We start from the raw sequence: 22254 nt of genomic DNA, 5'->3' as shown, positions 1-22254 counted from the left end.
TAAAAAAAAAGGCCTTCATTCTAGCATGAACATGAGTTTCCTGCACAGAGTCCTGACCTCAGCCCTACGGAATACCTTTGGGATGAACTGGAATGCTGACTACATCCTAGACCTTCTCACCCAACATTAGTACCTGATCTCACTAACGCTATTTTATCACAAACCCTCACAGTCACACTCTAGTAAAAAGCCATTCCAGGAAAGTAAAACTTATTATAACAGCACCGCGGGACTAAATCTAAAACGGGATGTTAAAGTGTAATGGTCAGGTGTTCACAAACCTTTAACTATATAGTCTTGATCAACTGGCATTTAAATTGTCTGATCCTAGGATATCCCTATGCATTAACCTACATTGAGCGCCAGTATATCACTGTAAAGTTTTATGTGATTTTCTTACAATAACAGCACCTGGTGTGGTCTAACAGCTAGCTGAACATAATGAGATATGCCCAGATCCTTGCCTCACTCACCTGGAGCGTGGCGCTAACGTAATTAAGGAAAGTAACTGCATCGCCCCCATTACAGTCATGCAGCTCGGCGGGTGACAAGGAAATCAATTTGTGGCTCCGACCTCTAATTCGATTTAGTTATCTATTTTCTCCATGAGTGCTGCCGAGGACGTGATCTCCTTTGCGAAACGCAAGACGGTGGCATTATCATATAAACGAGAGATGGTTGTTTTAGAAAGGTACCAGTTAACAACAAGCCAAGCGATGTGATTCGAATTAATCTTCAGTCCAGAATGATTTGTGTCTCAGGAACCACAAAGCATGCTACCTGACCATCTTGAGATGAATTATAAATAGATCCTAGAGACAATTTCTTATTTTTTTAATTACTTCCATTTACTGTTTACATAGATGCCTTTGAACGTATTAGGTTCTCTAAATAGCACAGACATTAAAACATTGCTTGCGTCTACAGAGGATGAGCATCTGCTTAATCTAAGAGACCACATGCTGAATGTTAAACGATCACATGCAGTCTCATCCTTACATCTGCTAAAGAAATGGAAAACTTTTTTTTGCACTGATTGTGTTCATTTATTTACTGGTAATTTCACAGTGTGGGTTTAATGTTAAAAATTTCCCCCTAATCCTCCTCTTTTTATCTTGTTTAGACATGAAACCCTCTGATTTAGCTTTTGCAAGACAACTTAATGGCAACACTCCCCAAAATACAAACTTTATTATTTAGTAAAATGTGGCCTATGACATTTGTTGAATTCAATAACAATAATGTGCTACACAGTATCTTGTTAATGTAGGGTTTTTCTATTGCTCTAAATAATGCCTTTTTAGGTGTTTTGCCAAAAACTAAATCGTCTGTTTTTCTATCTGTATTGTTTATAAAAAGTTTAAAATGTATCACATTATATCTGAGGTAGATGGTATTTAAATCACTCCTCATATACTACATACAATATATTCCGACCTATGTACTGATTTACAGTATATACACGGTACATAGGGTAAAATATGACTCAAGTAAAAGTGCTCCCTTTAAACTTTCACTTATAAAAGTTTAAACCTTTAAATTGTACTTAAGTATCCAAAGAACTATGATTAATAATGTCTATAATGTTTCTATTATCATTTTCGTAAAAAGATTTTTGCTTAATCAACTCAGTTTATGTGGAAAAGACTTTAATATTATTCTTAGCACACCGATTTATTAATAAAAGGATATTAATGAGTTAAACACTGCCATCTTTGCCACAGTCACCACCGGCTTGCTCATCAGGGACAAACTTACACTTATAATGAACATCTTTTTCGTTTTTATCACCACATTATCTGTGTAAAGCTGCTTTGAGACAGTGTTAATTGTTAAAAGCGCTATACAAATAAAAATTGCAAATAAGGCCACTGGTGTTGTGGCAAATTTTTTGAGTCAGGAGTTTCTTCCATCATTCATTCCTCTCAAAATGTTCTGCTTGCTGTCGAACTGACGCGGAACTGATGTAGGTACTACTGTAAGAAGATACCACCGAGCAACAACAGATACATGAAAAAGCTACTTAAGTACAGTAACAAATTACATTTACTTTGTTACTGTTCACCAGTGGTTTTATCTGGACACAAAACTTGCCTCATTTTAAAAGTGAAACAATTGTAAAAGTGAATACAATTTGATTGGAACAGGAATTGCTGTTCCTAAAAAATAAAAAATAAATGTTTCAGTGAAACAATGACCCGTGTACAATCCCACATATGGTGCTATAAATCTGATTATTTCTGGAGCTCTACTCTACTGTGTCCGTATTGTGCAGCTGAATGTGAAGCCTGTAGCTGTGCTGTGAAGGAAAATAGCGTGGGTTTGAATAGCTGTGACAGAGTAAATATAGGTGAAAAACGGTACAGTTAAGCCATCGTGTCCCCGAATGGCCCAGGCTCTTTGTTACTCCGAAGGTAACAAAATAGAGAGACAACTCATCGACTTGTCTGTGGGGTGCGGAGACAACATCCAACACGGATACAGAAGACCTGGATCCCTTACTGAGCTGACAGGTCAGAAAAGATTTAACTTACAAACCCTTTTGTTGTGGGAGAGAGAGAAAAAGTAGCAAAGCACTGCTCAGATGGTCCAACACACACATAATGACTAATACATGAATGAAAAGCCGAATAATTTTAAAGTAAAGGTTTGCCAATTAACTGGAAATGAGCTACAACCTTTAACCATGAGGATGTAATAAAAGTGTAAGAAAAAGAAAGAACTGCTATTATGACATTCTTGGTTAATCATACAATATAACAATGCCTAATCTTACTCATTCTAAATATGTGCTCATACTCTAGGTAGTATACTGTGAGAGGATTAGCAAGGAAAAAGGTAAAAATGCTTCATTAATAATTAATTTTTATTAACAGCAAGCAAACGCTCTTATTTTTCTGACTCTGGCTCTTCTTTCCTCGCCTCTCCTGCTCACTGTGCTTTTTACCTGGATTTAAAATACATTTTTAACGCATATGTTTTATGGCCATTGTTTTCAGACATACAATAAACAGTTACTCCCAAATGACCAAAAAAATTAGACACATCATGATTCTGCCAGTTTACACAAAGCAAGTTTACAAAATGTTTTTGCTCAACGGTTTACCAATGTTCATTATGGAAGAATTTGAGCTAAGAGTCATGACCTCAACCCCACTGAACAACAATAAACCCCCAAACCCAAAATCAATGCTCAACCTTAATGCTTTTGTGGCTGAGACTTGCAGAATTTTCATTTCAGCACCAGAGGAGGGAAGTAACAAAGTACAAATACTTCATTACTGTTACTTCCACTCATTACATTTTTAACACAAATATATGTACTTTCTACTTCTTACATTTTAAAAACAGGCTCTTTACTTTAGTTTTAACATATTTGGTAAAATGTCAATTTTTTTCCTTCTCATTGCGCACGGTTTTCAGACCATCAATCTACCACCGGTGTATCAATTTCAACACCACAGACGGAAAAACTATTTTATGAAGCCCACTAGGAGCAGTCAGAAGGCAACAAGAAGTCTGGTGTTAATGTGGATGAGACAGAGGGAGTCAGCAACGTAAACGTGACTGAGAATAGACACATTCCTAATCACCTGATCATAATATTCTTTTCTCTGCTTGTGTTCTATATAATGGTTGTTCAGCCTGGATACATTTATTAGGTGACAAAATTAATTAGTTTTGTATTAATATATCAATTATGCAAGTTCATTTTAACAGCAATGGTTTTATCAATGCACAATGAATGCAGCGTAACACATGTTTATTCCTGATGTCTTTTCTTTGGTCAAATATAAAAAAGAAATAAATAAGCTCCACCGAAAAATTATTTTTAATCAGTAAACATTTGTTTTACTGGTGCGCCAAGTCTCAAATCAGCACCGAAATCCACCATGATGTGCACATTCGACAATTTTCCCGCTAGGGTGACAAACACGCCGGTGCGTTGTGTAGCATTTTTTTTCTCATAACGACAAAACAAACATAAAGTACTGTCTATTTTGATTTTACAAATATGAGCAATACATCATTCGATTATGTAAAGGGTCTACATTTATTTGTATTCACTCATTATAACAAAACGCTGTGCTTTGGTAAAATAAAGAAAACAGACAGGGGGCGCTCTCTGTCGTCTCTGTCTTCTCTCCACAGACACCCACATATAACACCCTGAATCTTAGTGAATATTTGCCTCACAGACATAATATATATATGTATAGAAAACTCAAAAAGTTTCAATTCATATAGAATGAAAATATTCTCTGATTATGTAATCCGTATGAAAGTTATAAGAGGTACAGTTTCTCCGGTATCAGCTCATTAAACATCCGTGTGAAAACATAACAAAGGTTCCATTTGGTGTCCTGATAATTTACGTAATTTAAAAGACCATAATTATTTTAAAACATTTATACGAATATTTTATCTTCATGCTCTTGAGTTTGGATTCACAAATAATAAACATAAATTTGCATAAAGCATCAATATTTGTCCATGCCCATTTTGATTAGAGTAATAAAAATTTGGAAAGTATCAATTTAAGGTACATTTAGAACAGCTTGATTGAATATTTTAATCGATTGATAGCCCTAATATTAATATGATGTGGCAGCGTGCAACTAATATAGATAGTAGTAAAGGCTCAGAGCCCAAACCTTTTACTTTTACTTGAGTAAAAAAGTATAGTCAGTACTTTTACCCGAGTATTATTTAAACACGAGTATCTGTACTTCTACTTAAGTGAAGGATGTGTGAACTTTTGCCACCTCTAGTCAGCATCTACACAACACATTTCCCAAAGGCCGTTTTGCATTTCTGATAAATTATGACCTTTTATACATTTTTCCTTAAATTTTATTTTCACTTTTAACAGTTTTGTCATGAGATTTTGTGTTTGGTTATGAAACGTCATATTTTCAGACTTTAATAAAAAGTCATATTTTAGTCACAACATAATTTGTCATGCCATATCTCATAAATATGTGAAAAAATATATTGTGAATACAAATTCCCATTGCCATGCTCCCAAAACTTGTGAATGCCTTCCTAGAAGAATAGAGGTTATTGTTAATGCAATGAGGAAAACCAATTACCTTCATCAATTACACAATCATTTATCAAGCAATTATTTATCTGTCTCTTTAGTAGAATACAAAAAGAAAATACAGAAAATGTGTACCCTGATTAATGTCATGGCTAAAACTTGTATTTGTCCTACTTTCTTATGTCAAAATGACTGCTGCAACAAAGGTCTATTACACCAGGTTAGTGCAAGATGGCTTAAAAATTCGGTAGACATATTTTATGAGTTAAATTGTTTCGGAAACTTTCATTTAAAATGCCGAAGATTGCCACAGAATTTGACAGACATAAAATTTTACTTTTCTATCATCACTCTTAAAGGAAATTCAGCAAACAAACTGTATCCTAAATATATGGCATTCAAGCTGTGTTGAAACATCAGAAGAGGTCAGAGACAAAGTAAGGACCACAAGGTTAAGGGACATTTGATGAAAAAAGCTCTCAGAGCTTCTTTTTTGAGAGACTAGGAGAAGCTCAGCATCTGGCAGTTTGGGCAGGTTGACCCTTCAACAGTCTGAAGAAGCTTGATCAGCAATGATCTTTGTGGATGTGTAATGGCCAAGAAACCAAAGAAATAAAAAACTATTTTAATCTTAAAGTAGAACTTTTGGAAGTGTTGAAGGAAAACTTGTATAATGTACCAGAAGATTAACTCAGTAATTACAGTCTCCCAAAAAAAAGACTAAGATGTTCTAAGTGCAAAGGGAGGTCACACTAAATACTTATTTTTGCCTGAAGAAGCAATTTTGTTCTGAAATTTTTTTTTTTTTTTTTTTTTTTTCCTGTATTTTCTTAATCTTAATAAAAGACAGAAAAATAAATACAGATGGTCATTAAAACTTTGCTAAAACAACAAAGCTGGTAGTGGCCTGTGATTTTGCACAGTGCTGTATATACAACTGTCAGTGTGTATTTGCATCATAATTTGTATGTAAAATTCGAATTAGAACTGCAAATACTTCATTATTATTGTAAAGACATTTCCTTATTTTTTTTCACATTCTTTTCACATATATTGTTAATTCTTAATTCTTTATAGTAAGTGCAGCAGTCTAAACATCACCAACCTCCACTTCAACACCTCGATATTGCAAACATTAACATTCACTTGCCGATAAGTGTTGCTGCCAGCATTTGAACCCAAATAAGAACCAGAGGCTTCCAGAGGGCAGGATGAATAATTTATGACACCATTAATGAGAGCTAAATTTTATGTTAGCTCTTGGCAGTCCTGTTCCTCTTTTGTAAATGCTGCAGCATTTGAGAAAGCACCTAGAGGTTACCAAAAATAATAAATGATAAACAATGCATTAATAATAAACAATGAGCTGAATCAATTAGCATTTGTGATGGTTGCAGAAATAATGGGAAATGGAAATGATTAAACCTGAGTAGCAAACATTGTGCATGTGGAAAGAACAGAAGGTCTGAGGTGTTCATCACTGAAGAAATAAATGGGGTGTATATTTAGTACATGGACTGTGCAAGGGGTATACCAAATGAGTCCTCAGTGCTCCACATTGTGCATTTAACACATTGGGAAAAGCTATTACACTGCACAAATGAATGCTTTTCTGTCTCTAGCACACCAGATTATTTTGGGTAAATAAGAAGAGTTATTGAACTGATTTAGATGAATTGAAGCAGACTAAACGACTTCTTTCTGCCTTATCTGGACATTACAAACAATAATCTCGACTCTTATGTACATGGCAAACAGTAATCATACAGTATGTTAGACACTGTACCTATTGTTGAAAATGTCTGGTTTGCTGCTCTTGGCTTCCATGTCGTAAATAAAGTGTTCCTGGTTTACAGTGACCATGTTGTCCAGGCTCTCATTTTTGCTGATGGTGACCACAGGATAGCCCATTTGAAGAGTCCAACCATCCATTACTTCTTTGATGTTGATGTCTTTCCCTTCACTCTGCATGGCCTGCACAAAAAAACACCAGAGCACAGCTTAAAGTCCAAGGTCTTAGAATGAAGTCATTTTAGTGTGTAAAACTGTGTTTGTTAAATGTCAAATCAAATTTATGTACACCAAACAGGCATAACTTTCTGGACCCAGACCAGGCATAAAATTATGCCCAACTCCCTTTTGCTGCTAAAACGGTCCTGACCTGTCAAGCATTAGCAGCATTAACTTCTAGAGCAATTTGAGCTACAGGAGCTCATCTGTTGGATTTCCAATCATCAAAAAAAAAAATTCATTTCCATTAAATGCAATCGCCACAAGTGTCTAAGCTTTAATGTGCTTGCCATACAAGACTCCATTTATAAAAAAAAAATATCACAAATCTCACCTTTACAATTCATTACTTCAAAGTAATTTGGTAAGTAAGATTATATAAGTATTTTGCTTTGCATCTTAGATCATACTGTTTTTTGGTATAAGTATATAAGTAATGGCCTCATGCTGGTCTGCATAGCCACTTTTTGATAAACATAAAGAAGCTGAACCATTCCAGCTCTGGTAATTAAAAAAAATGTTTACTTTCACATTGGAGACCAAGTCTATCAAAGTTTCCTCTGAAGAATGACTAGCTGGTTATTTGTCTGAATGAAAGCAGAGATTGTTGTGGAAAAGTGAGGTCAGGAAAGTGAAAAAGAAGCATTTCACTGCTGAAAGAAACATAATGACAGTTGATCTGATACTGTACATTAAAAGCGAGGTGCGCATGGGCAAGCAAATACTCTCGGGATTAATGTGTATCATCTGTAATTCATTCTGAGGGTATCAGTACATAAACTGCATGGGGGAAAGTCTTTGCAAGGCAGGCATTTCCACATCTGTCAATGTGTCACGGTTTGTTTAATATGGCACATAGCAGCTATAGAATCTCTCAGGCAGACAGATGGTAAGTAAAGCAAGTCCACTTAAGATTAATTTTCAAAGTGATGTTTCAGGGTCTTTGTGCCAAGCTAAAATAATTAAAGGAGGTGTAGTCACAGTTCTTGAGCTTGAAAAAAGGCTTTGTGGAATTTAACACTGGCATGTTATTGTGGCAAGTTGGATTATTTAGGTATAAAAAATACAGTGCATATCAGCCTTTTACATAATTCATGGTCTGCATTTCGATTTTTGTTCTTGGATTATTGTACATGGGTTAAAAAATTGTAGAACTGAACTAAATGTGTAGAGCATAAAAAACCAACATAATTTTGACCATATTGGTGAAAAAATGGCCATGAACACGCTTGTTATTGTAGCCTTGCATGCTGCAGTACATAATGTATACACTATGTTTTTTAATTACTCAGTAAACAGTGAAAACAAATTGATTATTCATAAAGTATTCTTTCAATATGAAACCAATCAAATACTATCTGTAATGAATATCAACTGCCCAGATGTGGCAGCTAATTAGTGGCAGCTAGGTAGCATTACACGAGTCATGTGTTTAGTTTTGATTGTGAACTTTCAGCTTGTTATTCTCCTTCTGCATCATAAAAAAAAATCCCCCCCCCTTTTGTGCTGGAAAGTTTGAAGCTTACTATATTTTCTATACAATACTTCAACATTTAGCTTACAAGCAAACATCAAGTGAGCATTTAGAGGTTTAAAATTTAGTGTGTAGCATCCGAAAGGGAAAACCTACTGCAAATGACACAGACCGTCTCTAGGTTATTAATGTTACCCTAGTTCCCTAAAGAGGGGGACAAAATGCTGCGTCGCAACACTTTGGGAATGCTTCCGCTTTGTCCACACTCTGAATCATGTGTGTAATCTGTCCAATGGAATGTGCGACATCCTGACCAGAAAGCTATAAGAAGCACATGGAGTGAAGCTGGCAGTGTGGCAGGAGGAAGTTCAGCGGGGTGGACCAGCCCGCAGCTTTGCAAATGTCTTGCAGGGACATTCCAGAGGACCAAGCATTAAAGGCTGCCACACCCCATGTTGAGTGAGCACTGACCCCAAAAGTGACCAGAGGACTCGTAGAATGAGTCCCTGGAACAAGGACGAGTCAGAACAACTGCTCGTCTGCTACGGACCTCTGAGGAGAGGCCTCCCTGATTATAAGCAGACCTTTAGCAGATGGACACACACAACCGGAAAGTGTGTCTAGCCTTTTTCGATGCTTTCATGGCACCGGCTTCACTTCATGTGCTTTTATCGCTCCCTTTCTTGGACAACACGAAAGTGTTCCCAAAGTGTTGTAATGCAGCTCGAGTTCCTGAAAGGGAACCAGACCAATCCACACTGTAGTGATAAAAAACGTACATCCAGATATAACACAAGATTTTAAAAATGTAAACAATATTTTCAAGATTGATTTTAGGTTACAATAAAACAATAGAACTTGAGCGTGAACCAGGATTCACACACCTTTTAGCATAATATAGTACATTCCATGTTAGTATTTTAGTGTTTTTAATTATAAATATTTCCAGGTTTCAATGTTGGGGATATTCAACATGTGCAAGTGATCCAGAAATGTATTTTTAACCTTTTGAAGTACTTGCACACCACCCCATCACTACGCTCCTCCACTGGCTTCCCGTAGCTGCTAATTTTATACACTTCTGCTCATATACAAAGCTAAAAACAGACCAGCACTCTTCAACTTACTGTAAAAGTACTTACAGCACTCATTTCACCCTGCACTCCACCACACTTCCTCTGACCGTCTACCACTACTCCACTGCTCCCATTATCTCTCAGGTACAAGAACAACATGCTTCATGACACTTCTCAGTCCTGAAACTGAACTTTCAATAGATATATGAAAAGCTGAGCTGGCTTTCTACAAGAGTTCTGACTGAGTATTATTTTTATTTTAGTGTGAGGTTAGGTGCTAGTGTTGGATGAAACAACATGAATTAATTCATCCACCCACCTCTTTCATCAATGAAATTAAGATCAGGGCTCTGTGCAGGCCACTGAAGTTCCTTCACCTCCATTTGATCACACTATTGTCTTAAATGCATTTCTTCATGCTGTAGCATTAATATTATTACTTGTCACTGGAACTAAGGGCCCAAACCCTGAAAAGCAGCCCCTGAGCATCACCCTATTTCACCATTCTTTCTAATGGCTCAATAAACTCCAGTAGGAAGTATTCTTCTGGCATTTACCATACCCAGAATTATCCATCCAATTGACAGATAATAAAGCATGATTCACCACTCTAGAAATTTCTACTGCTCCAGAGACTGACTATACACTACATTAGTCAATGTTTATCACTGCATATAATGATGCTAATCTTATGTACTGCTGCTCAGCCATAGAAAGGTTCTTGTGAGGAAATTGCTTCCAGAAGAGGTCTGAAGGTCTGGCATGAGTGATACAGCAGACGTTGTTTACATAGTGTATTCCTTAGTGGCCCTGCTCTGAAATTGTGTTCTCTACTGCTTTGTGGATGAGCAGTAGTTGTTCCCAGGGTCTTCTACACAGAGGTGTAAAGAGGACCTGAAAATCTTACTTAATCAAAAGTATAGATGCCTTGCTGCAAAACGTACTCCATTACAAGTTAAAAGTCACCAATTCCAATATGACTTTAGTCTTATCAGAGTATTTACAGTACATTTTGTTTAAAGATGCACTAGTCCTCAACACCAAGACACATGTGGAAAGCCAAAAATAGTTGATTTGTGAGGTTTCATTTCCTAAAGTACAAATCAAATTGTACACCTCAACACTACATTCACCAAGATCAACACAACAACCTCGTCAACATGCCAAAATGAAACAAAGATCAAACAAATCTTTTTAAAAAGGATCTTGAATTAACAAATAAAATGACAGTATCATGTCAAAAAACATTAGTATTCAATGGACAAATAAAATTTAAGTAAATAATTTAAAAGATAGTAAAACCTAATTTTCATAGGTCACTGTGATTTGATGTACCTCTCAGTTTCAAAAAGGGGCAATATGTTTATTCAACTTTAACAAAAGCTGGTTCTGAAAGTTTGACTTTTTGACATTTTCAACAAAGGTACATAATGTACAAAATAGGTACAAAATGTATTTACTGAATTATAAATATATTTAATTAGAGTAAAAGTTGGTTAAATCTTTGACAATACGTAAAACTAAAAAGTAATGATTAAGTATAGAAATGAAGTACAGAAATGTACTCAATTACACCACTGCTTCTAAATCAGAACTTAATGTTGACTATGGCATATTTAGCATGGCAGAGGGAAGGGTGTTTGCATGTTTTTTTTTTTTTTTTGCCAACATAGACATTTCATACACTTGTGTGCTTCCAATCATCTTGCACAAATTGGTTAAAGGCCCATGTATGATTATGGACAGGTGTCCAAAAAAGATTTGAATGTATGCTACATTAATGTTGAACAATTTAAAAAACAATTAACAAAGACAATATTTGTAATTCATTGGACATTTTTTTTTTATAGCTACTGCACATTAAATAGATAGCCACAAAGCCCATCTCATCTTTATTACTTTACAGATGAAGTCATCACACACAAAGTTCTCTTAATTACAGGTTTTAACAGTTATTCAAATATTAAACTGAACCTCTGAATTATGGATGAATTTCATTGTTCCTGAGTAACAATTCCTAATCCTTCTTTAGACAAAAACCCTTAGTCTGCCATGATGTTACATTAAATTTTCTAATATACTATTTGAAATAAATTTTCCAGTGGTAAAATGTGTCTGTATGTATTTCTGTACCTGAAGATAGCACAGATACATGCTTGACACTAACCTCAATGCTGCCTGTCTGCAGGAACACTTTGTACCTATGCAGCAGATTGAGTGAACAACCTAAAAAAATATTCTGCCTCAACCCCTTACAGTAATGCAGTAACAATACCTATCTGCTATATGCTTATCAGATAAGATATCCTATGACTGGAATCTTACCTCTGAAAACTTGTTCCACAAGTCATCCCTTGCTGCATTTCCGTACATGTGCGTCATTAAGTAGTCCTGGGAAACAAAAAGAAATGAAATATGGATAAGAGTTTTCTATTTGATGATTCAGCAGCATTCGAGATAAACAAGCATAGAAGAGTGGAATGGAAAATACCAAGTCAATTACATTGCATTTAAATTCAGTGCTTAAACAGTGCTTATAAATCCAGTCTGTAGCCAGACTAGTCTGTACGTGATTGGGTTCACACTAAAAGACAATGCAAGTGCAAGTGCATCTGTATGTGGCAAAGGATGAAGGATGCTGCAGATAGACAAAATAATTGTTGCTAGAAAACAATTTCAAAGGGAAAACTACTGCTTCCATTATATCCATAAAATACAGCTTAACAAACTCTGAAATGAAAGAGGAGAATGGGGAAAATGTGGACTGAAATTCAAACTTCTTCTCTTCCTTCTTTCGGCTGCTCCTGCTAGGGGTTTGCCACAGCGGATCGTCTGTCTTCATACTATTCTGTCCTCTACATCCGCCTCTTTTAAACCAACTACCTGCATGTCATCCCTCACCACATTCATAAACCTCCTTCCTGGCCTTCCTTTTTTCCTCCTTCCTAGTTGCTCCATCCTTAGCATTATGTCACAACTCATAAAACATAGCAGTTCTTGCCACAGTCCTATAAACCTACCCGTTCACTTTTGCAGATACCCTTCTATCACAAATCACTCCTGCTCTCACTCTTCTCCACCCACTTCACCCTGCCTGCACTCTTTTCTTTACTTCTCTAACACACTCTCCATTACTTTGCACAGTTGACCCCAGGTACCTAAACTCCTCCACCTTCTCCACCTCTTCTCCCTGCAACTGCACCACTCCACTCCCCTCATGCTCATTCAGACTTGGTCTTATTCAGACTAACTTTTATTCCTCTTTTCTCCACCTCTCCAAGATCTTCTCCACCTGCTTCCTACTATCACCACAAATCACAATGTCATACGCAAGCATCTTTTATCTGACCCCGTCCATCTATCTGTCCATCACCACTGCAAACAGTAAAGGGCTCAGAGCCGATCCTTGATGCAGTCCCACCTTCACCTTGAACCAGTCTGTCGTTTGAATTGCACACTTCACTGCTGTCACACTGTCCTCATAAAGTACATGTTCTGCACCACCATGTCATACGCTTTCTGTATATCTGTATAAATCTGTATACTTCTCCATCAACATTCTCATAGCAAATATTACATCTGTAATGCTCTTCTTTGCATGAAACCATACTGTTGCCCACAGATGATCACCTCTTCTATCAGCCTGGCTTCCACTACTCTTTTCCATAACTTAATCATGTGATTTATCATTTTTAATCCCCTGTAGTTCCTGCAGGTCTGCACATCTCCCTTATTCCTAAAGATCGGTACCAACACACTCTGTCTTCATTCCTCAGGCATCCTCTCACCTTCCAAAATTTTGTTGTACAATCTGGTTGACATCTCAATCCTTCTACCGGTATATCATCTGGTTGAACCGACTTTCCACTCTTCATGGTTAATAGCTGCTATCACTTCCTCTTTACTAATCCTATTCACTTCCTGCTTTACTATCTCCACATCATACTCTCTCTCTCTCTCTCTCTCTCTCTCTCTCTCTCTCTCTCTCTCTCTCTCTCTCTCTCTCTCTCTCTCTCTCTCTCTCTCTCACTTTCCTCAATCATCAGCTCATTCATCATCTTTCCAGATGTCTCACCAAGTACCTTCCTAGCTGCCCAATCATCCAGCATCTCTTCACCACCACCAGCCTCTTTCTGACCTCGTCCATAATTCTTACACTTCAGTCTTCCTTCTTTAGTTTCCACTATCTAATTATCTTTTTTAGTCTTAACTCTTCTCCTTCTCTTCTTCTTCACCTCCAAAGCCATCCTACAGACCACCATCCGATGCTGTCTAGCTACACTGTCCCCTGCTAACACCTTGTAGTTTCCAATCTCTTTCAGATTGCATCTCCTGCATAGAATAAAGTCCACCTGTGTGCACCTTCCTCCACTCTTATACTTCAGTTAGACTGAAATTCAAACATTTGATGTTAAAATCTAAAAGAAAATATAATAAACTTTCATACTATAAAAAATAAAGAGCTTGCAATAATCGTCTGTGCAAAACCCAGATCAGCCAAACATACAGAGCCTCAATTACAAATGCAAGACAGATCTCAGCCTTATTATGTCCTTAATCAGTAAGTAGAGTCAAGACATCCAGAAGGCCTTTGTTTTATAATGATGCACTTCACCTGTTCAGGGGAGAAAGCGCACTCAATCAGAAATCATTACAATAAAAAAGAGGTGATTTGGCCTTATTAGAAACCTATTGGTTTTTAATAAAAATTCTGATATGTTTAATAACTGACAGTATGTTTTTTTTTTTATTGATCAGTAACATTCATTAGTAAAGAAATTAGCAAGAATTGAACAGGTACAAAAAGACAGTTAATATAGAATACCTTATCCCTTTTGATTTCTTTAAATGGTTTAGATTAGTGGTTAAGGCATTGGACATTGGGCCGAAGGTCATCAAACTACCACTCCTGGGCCCCTAAACTAATAGCTGCTCAGTTGTACAATATGAATGAGAAATATGTAAGTTCTTTTTGTTCTTGACTTGTTCATCATTCTTGTCAATGCATTTGCTCTTTTTTGCACAGATTGCAAAGTGACAGTAGGGCAAAGTAATAAACAAATAGACTTTTTTACACTTAAACTTGCTATTCGATGTTATAGATTTAAGTCTTAATTTTTCAGTATATTTTATCAATTATTTTATTAAGTATTTCATTAAGATTTTTTGGGGTGATGAAGGACAGGTGGAGCTTACAAATCCGCCCCCCTCTAAAGTTGGGAATGGAACAAAAGGTTTAAGTATTTTAAATGATTAATATTTTACCCTATTCAGGCTGGCCCATTTTAAACAGAAGTGTACTAAAATAGCAGCATGACAATGAGTTTGGTCTGAATTCTTTTTGAGCATGCAGGAGGAAGAAACTGTGGCCCCTGCTTCTAGACTGAATTCTCTTTTTACTAATCTCACATTTTCCGTCCACACAAATATAAACATTTTTCATCAGCTACATGCTGATATGGGAAGTAATGCACAGTAATGTTCTAAGCCTCTAGTGATATGGCAGTAGCCAGTGAGCCCAAACTGCCTAGCATAAACAGGCATTCCTTTGACCCTTAGGGTATGACCCAGCTGAAAAAAGAAACATTCTGGGAAATGTATCTGGAGATAAAGTAGATAAGTCACATTCACTGCCTCATTGGTCTGTCCTCGGCTGCTGAACCTGTGCATTCTCTCATGCCCTAAGGCTATATGACCAGCAGGTTGAATGCTGCCTCTAGCTAAGATGCCAAAGCAACTTTGGCCTATCATGATTTTTTTAAAATGACATAAAAAAAAAAAAACATCAGAAAACATTATTTTACAAAAGGATTAAAAAATATACAAAAACTATATGCGATACTGGTTTGCTATCAATCTAAAACAAAAACTACGGTTATTATCTGTATAGTCCTTGGAAAAAATTGGCAAGCACAAAATGGAAAAGGAAAAAAAAAAGCTAGTAATGGTATTAACAATAGATTATTGGTAATAAAATAAACAGGATTTCAACAAATATGTGAAGATCGTTAGTATGATATCTTTTCCCTTTAATTTCATAAAATGTTTAGACCTTTTAATTCAACAATGTTAATAAACTTCTAAAAAAACTATTTTTTTAAACAAACACTTCAATCATGACATTAGAATAGAATTTCCCTGTTTCTACTGTACCTTTTTGTCAAACATCAAACACAAGTTTAATAAGCAATTGGTTGAACAGGAGGGTTCATTTGTTCACACCAGTACATATGTTTAATTCATGCTAATTTTCTGACCAAAAAAAGCTCAATAAAAGCTGTTTCTTTAGCCCAGGAGACAAAGTTTTTCATTCTTCTGTGTTGGTACATTTCTAAAATATTATAGAAAAAATATCTAAAAATGTGTTCAGGATGAAGATAAAAAAAGGTGGCCATTATGAACACTGAGGTCATATCCTCGAAGCTTTCAGAGCCGCTGAGGTCTAATTTAAGGCTTGCTGGGTCTTGTTAAAGTGCATCTCTCCTTTTCGTTGCGAGCAGCATCTACTCAGCAAAGAGTGAAGCATGGGGCAAAGAGATATAATAGAGGGTGATAGGTCAAGCATAGCCAGACTGCTGCTGCCACCACACACACACACACACACACACACACACAAACTGCTCACACGCAGTTTTTGAAGGACAGATTGCTAAAGAAACTGAGAAAAGCAAGAAAAGAGTTACAACTTGCAATTATAACTAAAATCATTTCGTTCTCAAAAGAGTTTTCTTTCCTTTTGCTGTAAATCACTACACCGCCTACAACTGGAATGAAGTACATCGTATACAAGTAGACTTTATTGTTGTTACAAAAGCCAAGAAAATTGCAAGGGTTTCAAAAAACATGTTAAAAACTGCAGAGTAAAAACATTTTCCCTTGTGCCTGTTTGTAAGTACCTTTAAAGGCTTTGTGTCAAAACACAAACACCATATGATTAAAAACAGTTACGCCAAACTATTCAAAAACATTTTGTTCATTGTCATTTTGTTTTATTTTACATGACAATTGTAAGGGATCCACCGGCCACACCTCTAGAACCACACATTCCTCCTAGCAGCTCCCCATCCTACTAATTCCACACACCTGACACTCATCAGCTCACCCACTATATTAGCACACACGTCCAAGAACTCCCCATCTATTCTACCGGTTAGTCTGGTAAACATCTCAGGACCTCAATGGCTACCTATTATATGGATTCAGCACTCTGTGGACATACTCTGTGGGTTTACCCTGTGGATTTGTTACTCTGTGAACTACCCTGTGGATTTATCTCATGAACTACTCTTGGTTAGTGTTAGTCTATGTTCCTGTGTTTACAGCTGGTTTGGTTTTGCTGCATTCCTGTATTTCATTAAAGCACCTCCGTTTTGTCGAACTTCGGCTTCCGCTTGTTCTTCCAGCCTAACAATATCCAATTCTATTTATTTTTTGTATTTGTATAGCGCTTTGTCTCAAAGCAGCTTTACACAGATAATGTGGTGATATAAAGAACATCTTATTCATTTTTAAGTGTAAGTTTGTCCCTGTATATAGTGTTACACTTTTTTTTGGGAGTTTGTTGGTCATCGCTAAGATTTGTGTACTTTTTTCTTTTTCTTTAGTTGTCCTAATAAAATGCCTGATATCATCTGTCTTGATTTGTGAATTAGTGTTGGCCTTTTCCATCATTATTTCATAGTTAATGTTCATTTCAAATTTTCCATTATATTTTTGTGTGTGATAATGGTGATAATGTAAAAAATTCAGTTTTGGCCCAGTGACTTCCATCAATGAAAGTCGGCTCAAGCAGCACTAGCTGTTGTTAGTGTTTAAGTTAAGATAAGTGTTCATATAGCACTATAGCAGAGAATATTCACAACAGCTGAGCAGCAATTCGTATTCAATTATATGATAAGGTGGCCAGACTGCTTAATGGCCTACAAATATGACTCCTAAGAACACCCAGCTATCAAAACGCCTCTCGCATTCTGACACCATCATTCTGATTGCATACATGTGGACTCAACTACATTCAGTCCCACTCACATTTTCTGCCTGCAGCTTGAATTGAATCTCTGTCTGTTCCTATGCTCAAAGTGAGCTCTGTTAAAACATAGTTGGAGGAAATCAAGTATTCTGAATAGATTCCTGACCTCAACCCTAATGAACATCTTTGGGATGAAATGTCCTCTAGCTGCACTGCTGGCCTCTTTACACAACATCAGTGCCTGGCCTCACTAATAGGCTTGTAGCTGAAGATAACAACTGCCTGCAATCCAAAATCTAGCTGGGAGGTTGGATGTGGTTGCTTAGTGGTTAAGATTTGTGGCATTGGACTTTGGATTCTAAAGGTTGTGAGTTTAAATCCCAGCCACACCAAGCTGCCACACCAGCTGCCACTCTCTCTAAAGCAACGTCTCTCAACCCCATAGCTGCTCAGTTGTATGAATGAGGTAAATGTAAGTCACTTCTTATGCGGACCTGTAAGGCCCTACTGTATATGGTATGGCCCCTTATTATTTGACACAACTTTGAACTATCTACACTCAATGGTGTGATCTCCGCTCCTCTAATTCTTGTCTATTAGTTGTTTCCCCTACCCATTTATGTTCTATAGGTGATTGGGTTTTTTCCTCTTATGCACCAAAGCTGTAAAATTCTCTCATTCTCTCACTATTAGCCAGGCTAAATCTTTTAGGTTTTTAAATCTGCTTTTAAAAACTTTTTTCAGGATAGCTTTTATGTATCTTTTATTTTTGATGTATTCTGTAATTTTTATTTAATTATTTAATTATTATTTGTATTATTACTATTGTTTATTATTTAATTGTTTCTTTGTCTGGTTGTTTATTTTACCTTTTATTTCTTATTTTTATGTTTATTTCTTATTATTATTATTCTGTATAAAGGCATCTGCCATATGCCATAAATGTAAATGCATCTTAAAAGTTTCACAGGATTGGCGATTATTAATACAGTAAAACCCTGTTGTACGAGCAACTAATAGTACGAGCAAACGGAGATACGAGCGACCTTGCTTGCTAAATTGTACCCTATTTCACGAGCGTCTCACACTCGCAAATCAACCACTACCACATGGTAAGTGTTAAATGATGTTTACATTACGGTAATTTGCGGTGTATTTGTTTGTTAAAATAGGCTACAAATACATTTTAAGTGCAGAAATAATTGATTGAATGAGGTCTCAGAACGGATTAAATCACTTTTACATTCATTCTTATGGGGAAATTTGTTCGAACGTACAAGCAAATGGACCTACGAGCAATTTTCAAGAACGAATTATGCTCGTCCAATGGGGTTTTACTGTACAACAAAGGGACCTAAATATACCAGCTTAAACATATCAAATAAATGAACACATATTAGTCAATGCTATTGGTCTACTATGCAGAGGTCCCCTGGTGGTCTAGTGGTTAAGATGCAGCGCTCCCACCGCTGCGACCCGGGTTCGATTCCCGGTCAGGGAACCATCCCCAGCCACTCTTAGTGCCGGTCCCAAGCCCGGATAAATTGGGAAAGGGTTGCGTTAGGAAGGGCATCCAGCGTAAAACATGTGCCAAATCAAACGTGCGGAGGATCCGCTGTGGCGACCCCTAACGGGAGAAGCCGAAAAGTTGGTCATCGCTAAGAAGATGTTAAGGTTTTCATTGGGAGTGACGAGGATGGACAAGATTAGAAATGAGTTTATTAGAGGGACAGCGCATTTAGGATGTTTTGGTGACCAGGTGAGGGAGGCGAGATTGAGATGGTTTGGACATGTGCAGAGGAGAGACATGAATTATATTGGTAGAAGAATGCTGAGGATGGAGCCACCAGGTAGGAGGAAAAGAGGAAGGCCAAGGAGGAGGTTCATGGATGTGGTGAGGAAAGACATGCAGGTAGTTGGTGTGAAAGAGGCAGATGTAGAGGACAGGGTGGTATGGAGACGGATGATCCGCTGTGGCAAACCCCTAATGGGAGCAGCCGAAAGAAGAAGTTGGTCATCGCTAAGAAAAAAGAATGGGGGGGATTAACACTCACTCCTGCTATTAGCTCATTTGTCATCTATAAGATCAACACTGACAGTTCAATTTAAGAAGACCATACACTCACTCACATTGACTAACTTGCGTTTTTTTTATCCGTGGAGTCCAGGAACATTGGGCTTGATGTATCAACACACAATAGACGGAATGTTAGTATATCGCAGAGCACAATGAATACAAATATTTACACATTAATTTACATCTAGGGGAAGTTTAGCTTTCCTAATCAACCTACTAGCATTAAAATGGAAGGTGGGAAGAAATAAAAGAGGAAAAATCCATGTAGACACATGAAATACATGCTCAGACAGTAATGCAGGCTCTAAGCAAACATGAGTGTGGAAATCAGTGGGTTTGTCTCAAACTAAGGTCTCTCTATTTTACACTATTAGATACATAAGTCATTTAGCGCAAGGATATTTTCAGAAAATTAGTTACATTAATTATAAAGGGACTATGTCCAACTAACAGTCTTTTTTTTTTTTTTAATGAATAATAAATAATTTCTATATAATAAAACAACTTCTTCTTTCGGCTTCTCCCATTAGGGGTCGCCACAGCGAATCATCCGTCTCCATACCCCCCTGTCCTCTATCTGCCTCTGTCACACCAGCTACCTGCATGTCTTCCTTCACCACATCCATGAACCTCCTCCTTGGCCTTCCTCTTTTCCTCAGCATTCTTCTACCAATATAACTTATGTCCCTCCTCTGCACATGTCCAAACCATCTCAATCTCGCCTCTCTCACCTTTTTGGAAAAAGTCCTACATGCGCTGTCCCTCTAATAAGCTCATTTCTAATCCTTGTTCATCCTCGTCACTCCCAACGAAAACCTCAACATCTTTAACTCTGCTACCTCCAGCTCCACCTCCTGTCTTTTACTCAATGCCACTGTATCTAAACCATACAACATTGCAGGTCTCACCACAGTCCTATAAACTTTTCCTTTCACTCTTGCAGATACCCTTCTATCACAAATCACTCCTGCTAATCTTCTCCACCCACTCCACCCTGCCTGCACTCTTTTCTTCACTTCTCTAACACACTCTCCATTACTTTGCACTGTTGACCCCATGTACCTGAACTCCTCCACCTTCTCCACCTCTTCTCCCTGCAACCGCATCACTCCACTGCCCTCCCTCTCATTCACACACACGTACTCTGTCTTACTCCTATTGACTTTCATTCCCCTTCTCTTCAGCGTGTAACTCCACCTCTCCAGGCTCTTCTCAACCTGCTTCCTACTCTCACCACAAATCACTCTCATACGCAAACACAATAGTCCATGGAGACTCCTGTCTGACCTCGTCTCATCAACCTGTCCATCACCACTGCAAACAGGTAAGGGCTCAGAGCCGATCCTTGATGCAGTCCAACCTTTACCTTGAACCAGTCTGTTGTTCCTACTGTACACTTAACACCTTCCAGAATCTTGTTAAACAATCTGGTTAAAAACTTCACTGCTATGCTTAAAAACATAGCATTTAGGTATGTCATCTGGTCCAACTGAATTTCCAAACTATTTTCTTTAATTATGTTTTGTTTTGTGCTAGCAATTAATTCCAACTTTTGATTTATTTAGAATAATTGGCAACCAGTGAGTAACATGATTGGGTATAACAAAATATATATATCTTAAAGAGGCAGAGTCTCTCGGAATTGAAGATAGACAGAGGTTCACCAATCTGTGAATAACTGCATCTAAATCTTGTAAACCAATTTCAAAATAATGTTCTTCAATATAAATATTATGAAGATGTTCAAGAGCCCTTGGGCAGCACTGCATTAAAAACAGACATAATTCTGTAATCATGCCTCCAGAAATCTTCTGTGTCAGTGAACACAGTTCGTTGTGACATCTACAATTGCAGGTTAAAGCTCAATCATTCAATGAGGACGGCATTTGTAAACATGATACAGAAACTTTTGTTTGAAACCAGTCATGCTGCATCCTTCAGACTAAAGATAAGTGGGAACATCTGGTTTATCAGCATTTAGTTCAAAAGCCTGCATATCTGATGGTACAGAGGTGCATTGGTGCCTATGGAACGGGCAGCGTGCACATCTGGAAAGGCACATCAATGCCTAAACATAAATACAGATTTAGAGCAACATATGCTTCCATCCTGATGATGTCTTTTTTAAGAAAGCAAGACAATGCTAAACCTCATACTGCATTTGTTCTAAAAGCATGGCTTCATGGTAGAAGTGTTAGACCAGTCTAGACCTTTCACTAATTAAAAAATTGTTCATCATGAAACAAAATTTACAACAATGAAAACCCAGGTTGAGTAGGTACAATCCTGAATAAGACACAAATAGCATAACATTCCGCTACTAAAAACTACAGTAAATGGTGTCCTTGGTTTCCAGACTGTTGTTTATCAAAGAGAGAATGCTACACAGTAAAAACACAACCATGTCACATGTCACACAGTTTGTGAGACATGTTACAGCCATCAAATTAAAAATTACTTTGTTTACCTTAAAATTGCAAAAATTTTTAAATAAACATTTAATGTTTGTTTTATTTTGATTAAAATGAGTTTATAAAATGTGCAAATCATTGTGTCCCAACTTGTATTTTTGAATTGTTGTTTTAATTGTATCTTCCTGTAATA

The 22254-nt window shown here is 37.0% G+C and overlaps 1 protein-coding gene across 2 annotated transcripts in view; it reads right to left on the bottom strand.

Moving 5' to 3' along the window:
• Window positions 1-22254, bottom strand: part of LOC310719051 (thyrotropin-releasing hormone-degrading ectoenzyme-like) — a 212951-nt gene that overhangs the window by 41852 nt on the left and 148845 nt on the right. For both annotated transcript variants that reach the window (XM_083528343.1, XM_083528344.1), the window contains exons 10-11: window positions 11930-11995; window positions 6831-7018 (exon numbers count right to left, since the gene is read on the bottom strand). In XM_083528343.1, coding sequence (XP_083384469.1) covers window positions 6831-7018; window positions 11930-11995 — 254 coding nt within the window. The remainder of the gene's footprint in view (window positions 1-6830; window positions 7019-11929; window positions 11996-22254) is intronic.

This window comes from Silurus aristotelis (assembly GCF_946808225.1).
Source record: "Silurus aristotelis genome assembly, chromosome: 24".
Classification (NCBI taxonomy): Eukaryota; Metazoa; Chordata; class Actinopteri; order Siluriformes; family Siluridae; genus Silurus; species Silurus aristotelis.
The sequence above is the reverse complement of the archived record's forward strand: the minus strand, read 5'-3'. Positions and strand labels throughout refer to the sequence as shown.